Genomic DNA, 17,072 nt, shown 5'->3' on the forward strand with positions numbered 1-17,072 from the left:
TCTTTGTTAAAAAATGGAATAATAACAAATACATTGAAGTATTTTATAGAAATCATCGCATATCTTTGTATTCATTAATAAATCACATGTAAGCCGGGCGGTGGTGGCGCACGCCTTTAATCCCAGCACTCGGGAGGCAGAGGCAGGCGGATCTCTGTGAGTTCGAGACCAGCCTGGTCTACAAGAGCTAGTTCCAGGACAGAAACCCTGTCTCGAAAAAAACCAAAATAAAATAAAATAAAATAAAATTAAAAAAAAATAAATCACATGTACTGGCCTGACTTATCAACACACATTGACAAATGCAAACTACTTCCCTACATACAAACACTCTACCATATGTCTATTGCTCTTAGATCTACATGAAAATGAAGGACTGAAATACTCAAATCAAGGTGACTGTCAAAAGTACGAAGGATCTCTTCTATTCTGTGTATCTTCATCTCGCTTGATATCTTTATCACACAGTATGTTCATAATTACAATAGTGAAAAGTATTTTAATTGACTGTCTTAGTTTGCTTTCTATTGCTGTAATGAAAACCATGGGAAAAAAAACTTTGGGGGGAAGATTGGTTTTATTTAAGCTTACAGTCATAGTCCATTATCAAGAAAAGTGACAGGAAATTAAAGCAGAAATGTGAGGCAGCAATTGAAGCAGAGACCATAGAGGAACACTGCTTACTGGCTTGTTCAGCCTGGTTTCTCATACATCACAAGACCACATGTCCAGGGTGGTGCCACCCACAAGTGGGCTGGACCCTCTCACATCAATCATTAATCAATAAAATACAAGTCCGAGCGGAGCTAGTGAGCCGAGTGGTTGTGTGGTCACGTCTCGGAAACCCGTAGCCCTTGCAGCATGTCTGACCAACTGACTGAAGAGCAGATTGCAGAATTCAAAGAAGCCTTTTCACTATTTGACAAGGACGGTGATGGGACTATAACAACAAAGAAGCTGGGGACTGTGATGAGGTCTCTTGGGCAGAACTCCACAGAAGCAGAGCTACAGGACATGATTAATGAAGTAGATGCAGATGGTAATGGCACAACTGACTTCCCTGAAATTTTTGACAATGATGGCAAGAAAAATGAAAGAAACAGACAGTGAAGAGGAAATTAGAGAAGCATTCCGCGTGTTTGATAAGGACGGCAATGGCTATATCAGGGCAGCAGAGCTTCGCCACGTGATGACGAACCTTGGAAAGAAGCTGACAGATACAGAGGTTGACGAAATGATCGGGGAAGCAGATATTGATGGTGACGGGCAGGTAATCTATGAAGAGTTTTTACAAATGATGGCAGCAAAGTGAAGACATTGTACAGAATGTGTTAAATTTCTTATACAAAATTGTTTATTTGCCTTTTTTTTGTTTGTAACTTATCTGTAAAAGGTTTCCCCCTACTGTCAAAAAATATGCATGTATAGAAATTAGGATTTCATTCCTCCATGTTTTCTTCCCATATCTTCTGTCATTGTCCTCAAACCTTATTTTAGAAAATTGATCAAGTAACATGTTGCATGTGGCTTACTCTGGATATATCCAAGCCCTTCTGCACATCTAAACTTAGATGGAGTTGGTCAAATGAGGGAACATCTGGGTTATGCCTTTTTAAAGTAGTTTTTAGGAACGGTCAGCGTGTTACTGTTGAAGTGTGGAGCTGTAACTCTGCGTGGACTGTGGGCAGTCAACAATATGTTCTTCAAAGTTGCACTATTGCAAAATGGGTGTTTTATTCAGGTACTCGTACACTATTTTTTTGTACTGCTGGTATTGTACCAAAAACATTTTCTTTTATTGTTACTTGCTTTTTAAACTTTGTTTAGCCACTTAAAAATCTGCTTATGGCACAATTTGCCTCAAATCCATTCCAAGTTGTATATTTGTTTTCCAATAAAAAAATGACAATTTACCCCCCCCCCAAATCAATAAAATACATCACAGACTTGCCTATAGGACAATCTGCCGAAAGTAATTCCTTATTGAGGGTACTTCTTTCTAGATGACTCTAGCTTGTATCAAGTTGTCAAAAAAAAAAAAAAAAACAACCATAACAAAACAAAATAAACATTGACATATAGGTAAAAGGCCATAAGGCTGTATTTTTTGACTTTCCTCAGAGCAAGTCAAATCCTTTATAACAAAGATTAAAAACGGAAATTAAGTATGCAGCATACCTATCAGTAATACAGTCCTGCAATGTTGACTACTTCACTATATTTTATTATTACAATAGGTTATGGACATTTTTTAAAAAAAAAACACAAACAAAACCTCTGGCCAAAAAGAAGAAAAACAAAAACAAGAGTTAATGGCCTCACTTTTACCATTAAGTTTGGCATCCTCAACATCCATCCCTTTACCCAGTTAATAAACAACTACTCTGAATAATATTCTTTTCTAGACAGTAGACAAGGAAGCTATAAATATTTTAAAAATATAAAATAAAAATCTAATTACAGATTAAGCAGGAACTACTGGAGATGCAGAAGAGAAAATACTGCAATGTACTTATGAGCTGCAGGAAAGAGAGGAGAGGAACATGGACAGTTCTTTCAGAAGAAACATTATGAGAAAGCTCCAAGTAAATGCATTTGGATACATTTTTGAGAAATGATACTGAAAAATGGGAAAGAAAAACAGTAAATAAATGGCTGGAGAAAGCAAGACAGGCTGACACATACCTGTTATTTTAAAACTCGAGACTAAGGATTGAAAATTTTAGGACAGTTTGTGCTATACAACAAGACTGTTTCAAAACCAAAAAAACAAAACAAAACAAACCCTCACACTACCAGCACCACAAAAACAAGCAAACAAATACCATCACTACCACAATAAAAAGCCAATGATTTAGAATAAGCTGAAAAGGGTATCTATCTACAAGATAATCTACCTCATACCTCATGGTTTCCTCCTAAGTATGAATCTACAAGAATCCTATCAATACTATCCTAATAGTGAAAGACTCAATGGTTTTTAAGATAAGGAGCAAGATAATACTATCTTCTGTCACCTTTTCTTTCCATTCAACACTGGACAGATATTACCCAATATATTCAAGATTGGAATAGAAAATGTAACATTGTCCACTGATGACATGAATCATGGGTAAGAACTCTAAGGATTCTATATGAATAACACAACTAGTAAGAGCTCAGGAAAGCTACAGAATAAAAGGTAAACACAGAAAATCAATTACATTTCTATATATAAGCAATAACTTGACAAGGAAATTAAGAAATACACCTTTAATTCAAGAGCTTAGGAGGCAGAGGCAGGTGGATCTCTGAGTTTGAGGCCAGCCTAGTCTAAAGAGTAAATTCCAGGACAGCCAGGGCTATGCAGAGAAACTCTTTCTTGAAAGACAAAAAAGCAGAACCAAACAACAACAACAATAACAGAAGAGAACTACTCTTTTGGATATCTCAACTTTTGATGCTATGAGTAAAATATTTCCTATATTTCAAATTTCCATTTGGTAGATACCTAAAATTCAATTCTTGTCTTCTTCACAGTGATAAATTGAGTGTCACAGATGCTATATATGAGGTGACAGATTCAGAGAACAGTGACTATGTTACTAAAATACAAAGAATTCTGGGTTTTAATAGAGAAAAAGAGTTTGCTTTGAATATATTCAGAAGCTGTGAAGGTATCTCACCTGCACAGCATGAGATAAATCTGAATACAGGCACTGACGGAGCTTCTCATCACTTCCAATTCCTTGAAGAACAAAATCAGGAACGTAAGATGAGCAGTAGCCTCCTAGCAAGGATCTTCCAAAGTTGGCAATATTGGGCTGAACAGCACTCACTTCAATTAATTTTGACCTGAAAGAAAGATGATCAAGGAGGGAAATCTAGTTAAGTAACACACATTTTTTATCAGTGGCAGAAGATGGGGTGGAGAAGGTTATGAACTCAATAAGTCTGTCTTTCCAGTACCCTTGCTTTTTATGAACTATATATAGAGTAAAATCAGCCTTATATAAAAACTGACCTAAACACTAAAGCAGACCACAAAATACTGTTCTCTCCTGGAGGAGGTCTGAAGAACAACAAGAGTCTTTCAAAACAGACTTTAGGAGGCTATCCTTTATAAATATTTGTAACACATTTCTAACACAATCAGATTATGAAAATCACTGTGTAAAACAAAGCAGCTAAAAATCTTGGTCTGTAATGTTCCAAAGCAGGGATATTCTTCTTGCATACTTGATCTCAAATACATATTCCCTCTTTGTCCTCAAGTATTCTCCCTAAGTGCCAGGCTTGTCATAGGTCCACTGTGGGATATACACATGCATAACTCACTCCAAAATGATTTGTTAGCTAAGCAGAGACCAATTTCGTACATCACACTTGTATTTTTAATGTTTCTCAGATGTCTTCACTAGGGGATGTGAGGAATAGTCTTTAATTCTCCCTATTAGTAAAAGAATTTGACCAGCATAATGATGTTAAAAATTATTTTAATAATCATTATTTTGGATGTAGGTGCATGAAGTCAGTGAAAAACCCTTGGGAATCAGTTCTCTCTTTCCACTCTTGGGTTCTGGGATCAAACTCACTCCAGTTCATGGGATCATCAGGCCCATATGGCAGATGTTTTTTACTGCATAACCATCTTGGAGTCCTAACCTCTTTTTAAATTTAGTTACTGCCAATCTCTAGAGACTGGCTAAACAAAAAGAAAGCACATGCTTCAATAGGGGTTGTTTCAGATGGAAACTTTCTACTTACCCAGGAAAAGGTATTTCATCCTCTTCTGCCCAGTCTTCCTGCTCCCCTCCACAGTAACTGCCAACTTGTCTCCTTAGATCAGGACCTGTGTCTTCGCTCTCACTATCTCCAAGGGCACTATCTGAACTTTCATTTCTTGGAATGTCCCACTCAGTTCCTACAGCATTTTTTTTCTCTGAACTCTCTTTATCCCCATGGGGGACAAGAATAGAGAGGGTGTCTCTTTGGTCCTGCTGAGGAAAGCAGGCATTACATGAATCTTGGTGAACTGTTTCTATACATTTACAAAATTCACTTTTTTGTTTGTTATTTTTTGTATATAGTCTTTTTGGGAACTCTAACATACAACAATACTCTTTACTATCTGTACTTGTTTTAACAGGAACATCATCAATAGTCCTAGTTTCAATTGAATCATCATTAAAATATTCATCAAACAAGCTCAGGCTTTCTGGGTCTGAATGATTCCAACAAGGAAGCTCACAGGATTCTCCAGAAACCATGTTCGGTGTGCCAGACTCTCCAGATTGGTCCTTAGTTATTTTACTCTGTTGATGTTTATCAGTCACCCCTCTGTCTTCCTTCAGTGGTTTGCTGTGATGTCTATTAATCTGATCCACCACAGCCTGACTCCGAAGTTCAGTGTCTGAATCAGGTGACATAGAATCTCCAATCAAGAAAGTAACCTTTGTCTGAGTTACTTCACAGGAAAATGCATTAGGCATAGTCTTATCTGGAGGTTTCTTTTCCACAACTATCCCTGTGGATCTCATCACTGTGCCTGTGTGATTATCTGAATCCAGCAATTCCTTATTCTGCCAGGATTCTTCTGTTGGCTCCAAGCCTGTCTCTGGCAACACACATTTGTCTGCTGGAGCAGATCCTGTACAAACAACTGTTTCTAACTTGTTGTCAAGGCAAGTTCTTAATTTATCTCTGTACTGTTTAATATCAACAACATTTTCTTCTTGGCAGTCAGGAGGAGAAATCTTTTGGCATTCATCTGTAATTCCCAGCAATTCCTTAGAGTTGTCTTGAATATCTTCTCTCTCTGGTTGTGACACATTCTCTGTATTTTGCCCAAGGAGTGGATGACTGCAATATTTACAGTTACAGCTAGGAGTTCTTGTCTCTTCTGACTCCTTAAAGAGCAAGCTGCTTTTGTTTCTGTGCATTGTGATCAGCACATACTCTGACTCCTCTATTTCCCCTTTTTCTAAAGTGGTAGTAATCACTGTGCCTGGCATAACAATGGCTTCATCTTCTCCATTTTCTAAAAGATGGGTTTCTTGAAGTTCAGAGCATCTTATGAAATAAGTAAGAAAATAAAGCAGCCTCTGGACCAGGTCTTGTCGTTTGCCAATGACTACAGTTCTTGCTAAACGTACAGGAGACCCAATAGCGCCATATAAATCTCCTGCAATAACAAGACCAGTTAATAAGCATGCAGACTTTCAATTATGATAAGCTTTCTCATACAAGTTCAGATTTTACTTTTAGCCTCTTTAAAGGATGACTGACTATTCAAGAAAGCAGGGTAAAATGAGTGATTTTAACCATGGAGAAAGGTGGAAAGAGGTGTGCTCTTAAACAGTTTTAAAGCCTCAAAGAATTAGTTCTCAAAGTCAAACTTATTAAGAATATTCTCTACATCAGCTGCCACACAAAGGAGCTTTATTGGCTAAAGACTATTATAAAGGAGGCCATAGTCAAATGCAGACAGGAGAAAACATAATGTTGCTGCAGGCATAAAAGGAGAGGGGCAGTGGTGGCTTGAAGCAGGAGGAGTCATATCACTGTATTTGTACTATGACTCAAATCAAACTTCAAACCCAAGAGCAAAACAAGAACTCAAAAATGAATATAAAACATCAATTATCAATCCCTTTTACAAGTCTTCAATATACACACTTAAAAACCTCTACTTTAATGTTATAAAAAACAGGCATACTTTTTAAAAGAACAAACATGAATCTTAAGGAAATCTATGCTGCAGACAGGACTGTAGTAAATGTTCTCCTCTGGCTAATAAACTAGCTCAAATATCACAAAATCACCATTCCAAAATAATCCTCCAAATGTTCACTAAATATCCCATGAACTGAAACTGCTTTGGCCTTTTGAGTCTGTCATGGCAGCTCTCACCTGAGTCTCCTAGCTTCATCTTCTTAAAGTTACCCTTTGTATGGCTGTTCTCTAAAAGCCCTCACTTAAGCTCCAGTAGCAATAGTTTTATACTTTGATATTCAGAGTCCCTAACTGTACACTGTACTCAGTCTTTATCTCTTCCAGTACAATGTTTCTCAACTGTGCAAAGATCAAACTTACCTTCCTAAACTACCACTCAACTTTCACTTATATTTATTAATTGTATTACCATTATTGTAAAAATACATGCTGCCCATGGTATTTGACTGTTAACCTCTTGAGACTATGAGAAAACTATTCTTCTATCTTTATATTCCTTTATGTTCTTTTCACAGAGCCTTTGATACAACTATGCACTCAAAAAGTAGTAACAGAATTCGAACTGACTTCATATACCCATAGTTAATAATAGTTAAAGAGCAATTAGTGTGTACCTTTCACTCTACCCACAGTTCTTTAGCTGTAAGGAATGGGTGCAGATATAAAACAATAGGACAATTTAGCAGACATGAAAGGGGAAGTATCAGAGAGACTTTTAGAATAAAACTGATAAAAGAAAACACTATATATTTAGTTTTTGCTTAAAAGTAAGTCTTAAGTTTATACACAATAGACAATGTTCAGACTACATACCAAGTTGTGCCCAAAGAGGGTTATATGGATGAGTTTTTGCCAACATGCCCACGCTCTGAGAGGAATGTTTTTCTAAAAATATTTTTATAGGTGGCTGTCCATTTGGCATGACTGTTGGAACCCAAGCAAGATGATTGGTCAAAACTGCAGTAATGAGAGCTGGCAAGAATCTGAAAACAAAATGTATCCTATTATATTCCAATCCACACGCATGAAATTTTAAATAAATAAAATGCTTTGTATAACAATGAGGTTGCGTATTCTAAAGTGACTGAATGACATTTATAAAAAAGAGGGAAGAAGAAAAGACAAGTACACCCACCAGGATGGGGGGGAGCTCATAAATGTTTTCTTGAAGAGCAATTTATCATTTAACACTAAAACATTAACAAAAAATATTCAGATTACAATTACAAAATAAAAAAAGGCCTTTTACTTAAACTATAACTCCTTTTCAGTATTTAATCTGCCTAGTTCACTAAGGAATTAATGAACAGGTCCTTAATTTTCAAATTTCCAGATCAGTAATTTACTGAGTAGGAAAAAATAGTAAGTAACCTTTATCATTAAAGAGGATTAAAACATCTGAATCACCATGTGGATCCTAAAGGCTTGATGAATAGTAAGAAGAAAACTCGGATAAAACAGCCTACTGAAAGTCCAACAGCAAGTCCTGGAGCACTCTGACTCAGCGAGCCTGCTGCTCACTGCACACAGCTGCTCTCTACTTTCCATCAGTGCTTGAGGGGAGTTTCCTTGTCACTCTGAAGAAAATAAAATTCTAACACTGGAATCTGAATATTTCCTTACATTTTTGTTGAGTTTTTTTAAGACAGGATTTCTCTGTAGCTTGAATATTTCCTTACATTTTAAAAACTTTTTATGAAACAAAACTATCATGAATGAATACAATTCACACAAAAAAGGTTTAGAATCCTCAGGGGATTCTGTAACATGTTAGGAATTTTAAATAAGCATAAAGAATTTTATTACACATGTTCATACAGTGTTGTGATACTCTTCCGTATCCTAACACTGAATCATCTTAGAATAGTTTGACCATTAATAAGAAATAATTGTAGAGGTTGGAGATATGGCTCAGCAGCTAGGAGCACTACTGGTTGCTCTTCCAGAGGACCTGGTTTAATTCCTAGCACCCACATGGCAGCTCACAACTGTATAACTCCAGGATCCAACACCCCCACAAAAACATACATACAGGCAAAACACATAAACATTTTTTAAAGAAATAATTATAAACACAAAGACTTATCCCAATTTCATAATTAAATTTGCTTTCAAAGTAGATATATAGTAATAGCAAAATAACATATGTAACTAAATAAATAAAGCAAACCATACTGATTTTTGGAGGCATTTTCCATTAGAAAAGTGAATTCCTTCATGAAACGATGGCAAAGCTGGTTTTTTTCTGGAGTCCCTGACATCATTGTAAGCCAGACAGGTTCTCCAATTCTTGGCATTGTGTAAAGATTACAAATTGTTGTTCTAAAAAGAAGAAGACACATTGTAAAATTTATGGTTCTCCAAATAACATACTCTTAAAGGCTTACTGCCAGCTGACTATTCACACCTAGATTATTAGAGCTTCTGAAGAAAGAAAAAAAAATGTCAATGAGCCTTGCTTTTCCTTCTTTGCCATCAGCTATTAGCATGGGAAGTATATTCTGTAGGTAAAGGTGAAATATGCTGGCTCAGACCCTGGTGCTAGCCCTTCCCCCAATAATACTGTCTTATAGCATATTATTTTCCTACTTTGTTCATCAGTTTCTTCCATCTGTAAGACCAAAGGAGAGTTCTAGGTACTCTCTAGAGCCCCTTTCTACCCCACAGTTCTAAATTATACATTCTACTTAATCAACTGCAAATTATCAGCACATACAAAAGAAAACTGCTTACCATCTACCTAAACACACTACCATGGGTTAACGGGCTAGCAGTTAGTAAGCTTCAGGAGGATGAGAACACCAAACACATGTGGTCTATTTCATGTCTCTCTACTTTCTGCAGTTTTTCCTTAGATCAACACCAGGAAAGACTACTGCACAATCACTATAGTGTGCTCCTAGCTGTCCTGTGACATACTCTATCATAAAGCCTTCAAAGCACATTTGTCAATTCTTTTTCTTTTATGTAAGCATCTATTCAACCAAATCTGTATGTATATTCACTATACTAACCAGCTCTGTAAACACAGAGTTTTAGAAGCTTTAGAAACAAGTAAATCTGACAACAGAACCACCACGTCCTCGCTTCCATCCTCTACATGAGCATTCTCAAGCACATCTTCCAGTCTTGATAGAAATAAATGCACAACATAATCAATGTCTATGCAGTAACACAACAACTGGAACATGAGTTCCAAGACTGAGGAACTGAATTAGGTTGCATTAACTAGATTCAAGTGACTTTGGGCACAAACTGTATTCAGTAGCACAGCCCTAAAAAGTTCTTTAAACTCTCCAAAAATTCTATTACCTTTCTCAGTAAATTTCTTTAGCACTTAGAATCTAAAAGAGAAAATAATTCTTTTGCCCATATAGCTTTTCATTTAGCAAAAACTTTATCATTACTGAAAAAGAAAGAGAAAGAGGGAGAGGGAAGAGACAGAGAAGTATGGAGAGGTCAGAAGACAACTTCTGGGAGTCGGTTCTGGCTTTCCACCCTGGTGACACAGGGTCTCTCTTGTTTTTGCTATGTTGCATAATCCAGGCTAGCTGGTTCATTAGCTTCCAGTCAATCACCCTTTCTCTAGCTTCTATCTTGCAGTAGAGGTACTGGGATGACAGATGTGTGCCACATCTGTTCTTTTCATGTAGGTTCAAGTGCTCAAACTCAGGTCATTAGGCTTAAAAAGCAAGAGTTTTTACCTGATGAGTTATCTCACTAGCCCACACACAAGTTTTATTAACTCTTTAACCAATATTAACACAATGTATTAACAAATATGAAGACAATGCACAATACACAAAATAGCAGACATGTCACTTTGGAAAGTTCTTGGGAGAACATAAAAAAATCATGACTGCAGAGAACGTAAAAATTATTAAGAACTAAAGACATTTTGTTGAGCCTGGTAGCACATATATGGAATTTTGGCCCTTGCCAGGCAGAGGCAAGAGTACTACTTTAGCTTAGTATGGGGTCAGCCTGGCCTAGAAAGTAAGTTCCAGGCCATTCTGTCTCAAAAATCCCCAAACAATAATGAGAAGTTAAAGGTATTTTAAATAAGGTAAAATAAAACTTTTGTAACAAGAATTTTATAGATTAAGAATTCTATAAAAATTAATATAACACAAATTAGTAATAAAAATATAAATTTTAATTTACATTTCATATGAATGAGTGCTTGCTGACTGAATGCACTTTGTACCACATGTGTGCCTGGTGTCTGCTGAGGCCAAAAGCGGGCATCATATTTTTTGGAACTGGAGGTATATAGAAGGTTGTGAGTTACAGTGTGTGTGTTGAGAACCAAACATGGGTCCTCCTGAAAGAGCAGTATGTGTGCTTAACTTATGAGTCATCCATCATCTCTCAAGACCCCTGTGGTGGTTTGTAAGAAAATAGCCCCTAAAAGGAAGTGGCACTATTAGGAGGTGTGGCTTTCTTGGAGTAGATGTGGTCTTGTTGAAGGAAGTATGTCACTGTGAAGGTGGGTCTTGAGGTCTTCTATATGCTCAAGCTACACCCAGCATCTCAGTTCACACCATGTCTGCATGCATACAGTCATGCTCTTAGACTAAACCTCTGAAACTGTAAGCTGCCCAATTAAATGTTTTACTTTATAAGAGTGGCCATGGTCATTATGTCTCTTCACAGCCACACATCCTAAGACGCTCCCAGATATACATGTTAAAATTTAGTTATGATGAACACACTCCTTTTTTAAAAAATATATTTAAATTTATTTCATGTGCATTGGTATGAAGGTATCAGATCCCCTGGAACTAGAGTTACAGACAGTTGTAAGCTGACATGTGGGTGCTAGGAATTGAATCCAGGTTCTCTGGAAGAACAGCCAGTGCTCTTAACCGCTGAGCCATCTCTCCAGTCCTGATGAACTCATTCTTATAGTTACTTTACTATGCCTAAAAATATGCATGTCTTAACAAGGCTAGAAAGGTTTCACTTGAAAAAGCTAACCCTATACCTATCCTGAGAAAATAAACCATACATCTGCTCGAACAAGGAGTTCTTCTCATATTTGTGTCTCAAATGATATAATACTAAAACTATACCCCAACAACTCCCAAACATGATTTAATAACATAGCTGCCTTACTGATGACACTCTCATATAGTCATGAGACAAAAGAAATTTAAAGAGTTGCATTTCCAGAATTCTGGAGACTAAGACAAGAGGATCACAAGTGCCAATTTAGCTTTGGCAACACAGTAAGACCCCTTCTGAAAAACAAACAAACAAACAAAAAAAACACAATGACAACAACAAAAAAAGAAATTTAAAAAACGAAGTCTTATTTAAACAAGTTATACTATCTTTCTATGTAAATAAATTACCTTTGTATACTATAAAACAGTTCTGTATTGTAGCAAAGTGAGGAGTAAAGTACCTGAATTCAGTTAGGGCATCAACTATGCGATTATATGCCAAACTTCTCTGGCTGGCATCAGCTGATCTCCGGCTCATTTTCATAGCCTTGAAAACAATCATTACACAATTAATTCTTACACTAATTATAGTCACAACACTGAAGGAAAGACAGAACCTTAATACACCTTATCTACAGAGGCTTTCTCTACTCTTGAGTTTGGTCATTAATGATTGTTACAAAATTTAAAAATTTTAACTGTTAAAATGTCTCTGTGGTAACAAACTGCAAAACACCAACACAAAGAACTTAATGTTGACAGTTTTTCCAGCTATAACAACAAAAACTTTGGCTTTTAGAGACAAGGTCTCACTCTGTAACCTAGGCTACCCTGAACTATGTACCCCAGAGTGGCCTCAAACTTTTGGTAATCCTCCTGTCCCAGTCTCCCAACTGCTAGGATTACAGGCATGCATTACCACAACCAGCTACTATTTCTCTAAACAAAACACACAGGAACTCACTAACAGATCATAGTATGTCACAAGAAACATTCTAAATACCTTATGAAAAATCAGAAATACCATTCACCTAAAGGATCTCTCAAGTCAAAACACAGTATTTGCTTATTCCCCTCTGTGTTTCCATCCCAATCAGCACTGAGGAACAAATGCATCCCCTGGACAGATAGGCAGGCTCTATAACTGAACTACTACAACCTTGGCCAGGTACTTGTTTTCTTTCCTATTCTCTCTCCTCTCCTCTCTCTTTCTCTCCTCTCTCTTTCTCTCCTCTCTCTTTCTCTCCTCTCTCTCCCTCCCTCCCCCCCCCTCTCGCTCGCTCTCGCTCTCTCTCTGACAGAATTTTTTTGTGTAACAGCCCTGGCTGTCCTGGAACTCACTTTATAGACCAGGTGACCTTGAACTCACAGAGTTCTCTTGAGCTACCATGTCCAGTCACTTGTTTTCTTAATAGTCCATGCAGTGTAAACTGAAAAGTTTTCATCTTGGTAGAAAGAGAGTGGATTGGTATTCAGATAGTAGAAGTTAAAAGAGAAAAAGTTAACTTTTTAAATGAGAATTTAATTCTGTATTCTTCATGTAACTACAAATTGATTAAACAAAACTCCACATATTTAAGATTCCATTATTCTAAGCTGAAGACAGAGATCAAGCCTCATAGGTGGAAAGTAAAACTCACTGCTTTACTTAGTGTTAAGAAACTTGCAACTTCCCTATGGTGGGATGCCTTGCCCAGCATTGATGCAAGGGGGGGGGAGCTTGGTTCTGCCTCTACTTGATAAGCCATGCTCTGCTGACTCCCAAGGGAGGCTTTACACCTTCTGAATGGAGATGGAGGAAGAGTGATGGTGGCGGAGGATAAGGTGTAGAAGGGTGAAAGGGGAAGGGAACTGGAAGATAGGAGGGAGGGGAAACTGTGGTCAACATGTAAAATTAATCAATCAATTAATTAATGATAAAAAGAAACTTGCAAGACAATGGTAGCACACGCCTTTAACTCAGCACTCAGGAAGCAGAGGCAGACGAGTCTCTACAAGTTTGAGGCCATTCTGGTCTATAAAACAAGTTCCAAAACAGCCAAGGAATCCTGTCTTAAAAAGAAAAAAGAAAAGAAACTTGCAACTGACAGCATGAATGTTCCTTTAGCAGAATTTAGTGTTGCTAAATCTTGCTGACAACGTTTTAAAACTATATCACAGATCTCAAAAACTAGTATAAACTTCAAAATAATTACGATGGTGCCTCGAAACAAAATCAATGAATAATAGAAGTATTTTGCAAGCTGGTTCTAGAAGGAATGATTTTAAACTCTATTACTTATTTTATAATTTTCGTATTAAGTCATATTCACTTACATAAATGTAACTATTCAGTTGCATCACTCTATAACTAATACTCCAGATCATAGAAAGGTCATTAAAACATGAAAACATTTAAAGTAATCTTTAATGAGTTCTTACACTGTCTAAATTTTATACACAGTGTAAAATTATTTTCTAAGTAGGCAATGCATACTGCAACCCTTAACCTGAGAGAAAAGACAGGACTGAGCACCAAACCAGCCTGAGCTATAGAGTGACACCCGTCTCAACCAAACCAAATCAAACTGAAAGGCCTAGCCCCAAATTACAACCATTATAAAAAATTTCAAAGTCACTCAAATTGTTTCAGGTACAAGAACTGCAAATTTACCAACTTTGATGATTAAAAAAGCTACACAAAAAGAGAGCAGCCAACATATATATAACTTGAAAAATTTAAAAAGCATTTACTCATTTGTGCAGCAAAATTACCTACTTGTTTTTAATTGATTTAATGTAAACAAACGTGTGTCTTCCCTAGAGGTAGAAAATTCTTAGTTAACTACTGAATTCTTGAGGTACATTCTAAATGGTTTCCTTGTCCCCTCCCCCTTTGACACAGGGTTTCTCTGTGTAGCCCTAGCTGTCCTAGAACTCACCTGCTGCCTCTGCCTCCCGAGTGCTGGGATTAAAGACGTACACCAACACCTCCCAGCTTGTTTGTCCCCTTTTAAATCTCTTTTAAATATATTACCCAATTAATCTGTTTAAAGCAAACCCTCAAAAGAGCCTTTAAAAAAATGTCAAAACTCCCTAGTCAAGCACTCTGGGTTCTTTGTAACTAAGCTCAGACTACTCGCTCCTCCTCCTCATATTCTTTCCAAATACTGTGGCAGGGATTAAGAACTTTAGTCATAGCTAATGATCAGTTAACACATCTTTGGGGAATCTTTGTCAAGAAATAATCTGGAAAATTCACCAAAACTTTTAATTATAAAGTAACATTATCTGTAAAAAATTACAAATGTCCTAAAAGGAAAATTACGTAAAATGAGGAAATTACTTTAAATGAGAAAAAATATTAAATATATCTAAAATAATTTATAGTAAAAATAAGACCAATTTTGCAATATAAATTTTCCACATGAATATTACAATGATTATTTTTGTGAGTGGTCTGGAAATTTTAAAAATATTAACCAAAAATAATCTCTACAAGTTGGAATACAATATGAACACAAGCAGCCTGGCCTAGGAAGATTTCCTGCCAACTGCCAACCAATCCCCTTGGGCAGAGAAGACATCAAATTGTTTGGCTTCTCCTTTATCTTATTTCCAAAGGTTTACATATAAACCCTGACAAAGAGAACTTTTAATATAAGTCCAAATGAAGACTTCACATCAGAAAGTCATATTTGTTTTTCCTCTTTTAAAAACAAAACAAAACAAACCTTCATTTGCTAAATTTTTTTTTAGCTATCTTTAGGTTTTTATCCTGTATTTTCCAATTTTCTAAGCTTAAGCAATTGTCTCCTATACTATCAGAAGCACTTGACATAAACAATTCATTCCTCCTAAAACACTGTCCCAATGGCTTCCCCCCAAAATACTTTTCTTCTGGCTGGATGTTCAGGCCAGCCCTTTTCTATTTACCCTATGCCTTCCTCTGTTTTCAGAAACTTAAAGTATCTGATGACCCAACTCTAGGTGTTCTCTCCTCTTCCCAATAAATCAGTTCCACGCCTTCAACTCCCTTCTGTACACTGATAACCTTTCACTTAACTCTAAAATCACAGAAAAATAGAGAAAGGAACATAAAAAATGCTTCACTATTTTACTTCAGAGCACTTACCAGCACCTCAAAGACATATATCCATATATTCACCTGCTACTTTGTGAGCTCAGGACTGCCCATACACTTTTTTTTTTCAGTTACTATAACTGTCTTGTAGGACCTTAAAGATTTAGCTCCTGAATGAATAAGCTGTTTTAGACCTTTGTCTAAAATAGTAAATTTCTTTAACAACATTAAGTTTGCTTGCAGCTCCTGGAATATACTGTAAAGCTTCAAAACAGCTGGCAAAATTTTGCCAAGTGAATAAACACAACTCTTAATAAAAAGAATAAAATACAAAGTAAAAAATAAAAATAAGGTACAAAGGACTATACTTACCTGTTCTATTGCACTCTTTAATTTGTTCATGTGGCTTTCAAAGAGAGGAAAATGCGAAAAAAAGAATTCATTGAATTTGTTATTTTCATCTTCATCTTTGGACAATGAAAAGATCACCCCAATTGCAATCTTCTTTTTCCTCACAATTCCCGGGTTAGGGCCACAACTTTCATCTGACAGATTAAAGCTTTCTTCTATAGACCTTAAAAATAAATGTTTTTGTTTAAAACACCAATAGTTTATCTCCCTGATAATTCAATGTAGGTGAGCAAAAGCTGTTCTGCTGTTTCATCAAATTAAATGTAAATTTGCAATGGTATAACAATTGTTACCTCTCCAAGAAACCCAACTATCTTTTCATTGTTTTCAAAGAAAGTTTATCAGAGTCAAATTGGGAATGGTTAGGAATCTTGTCTTTTACTAAAAGTTCTTAAAGAAGCAAATAATACCAATTCAAAAACAAGCTAAAAAATGTCTGAATTTTAAGATAAGAGAAAGTAAATGAGGAAACATTAAGTGTCTTTATCTACAGCTGTACTTTAACACAGAAAAAAAAATCTTGAGGATAAGCAAATTGCCCAAACAGAACCATGAGAAATTAAAACACCAAAATACATGCTGCAAGAACGAAAGCACTAAATGTAGAACTCTTGGAAGAAAACAAAGGACCTCAAAATACTAAATTTGGTGCTGGTTTCTTTGCTAGACCAGTAAAGTCACATGCAACAACAGCATAGAATTGATGTTATAAAAATAGAAAATTTGTATAAAAGGACATCATCATCAACAGATGGCACAGCAATCCACATAATGGTAAGAAACATGTGCAAGTCGGGTACCTGGTAAGGAACTAATACTCAAAGAAGTTTAACTCAGCAGCAGCAGCAGCAACAGCAAAAACAAATATGCTACGAGCAAAGAGTTGAATATATACTACTCTAAAGATGATGTAAAAATGACCAAAAAAGTACTTG

General features: G+C 36.3%; 1 protein-coding gene and 1 pseudogene across 2 annotated transcripts in view; one reads left to right on the forward strand and one right to left on the reverse strand.

Annotated features, from left to right (window-relative positions):
• The window catches only part of Fnip1 (folliculin interacting protein 1), an 85,767-nt gene that overhangs the window by 10,257 nt on the left and 58,438 nt on the right, over positions 1-17,072 (reverse strand). For both annotated transcript variants that reach the window (XM_038325888.1, XM_038325887.1), the window contains 6 exons: positions 16,099-16,300; positions 12,125-12,210; positions 8,890-9,036; positions 7,528-7,697; positions 4,747-6,163; positions 3,666-3,834 (listed from right to left, as the gene is read on the reverse strand). In XM_038325888.1, coding sequence (XP_038181816.1) covers positions 3,666-3,834; positions 4,747-6,163; positions 7,528-7,697; positions 8,890-9,036; positions 12,125-12,210; positions 16,099-16,300 — 2,191 coding nt within the window. The remainder of the gene's footprint in view (positions 1-3,665; positions 3,835-4,746; positions 6,164-7,527; positions 7,698-8,889; positions 9,037-12,124; positions 12,211-16,098; positions 16,301-17,072) is intronic.
• Positions 862-1,312, forward strand: LOC119811812 (annotated as a pseudogene).

This window comes from Arvicola amphibius, chromosome 4 (genome assembly GCF_903992535.2).
Source record: "Arvicola amphibius chromosome 4, mArvAmp1.2, whole genome shotgun sequence".
In the NCBI taxonomy this organism is placed as follows: domain Eukaryota; kingdom Metazoa; phylum Chordata; class Mammalia; order Rodentia; family Cricetidae; genus Arvicola; species Arvicola amphibius.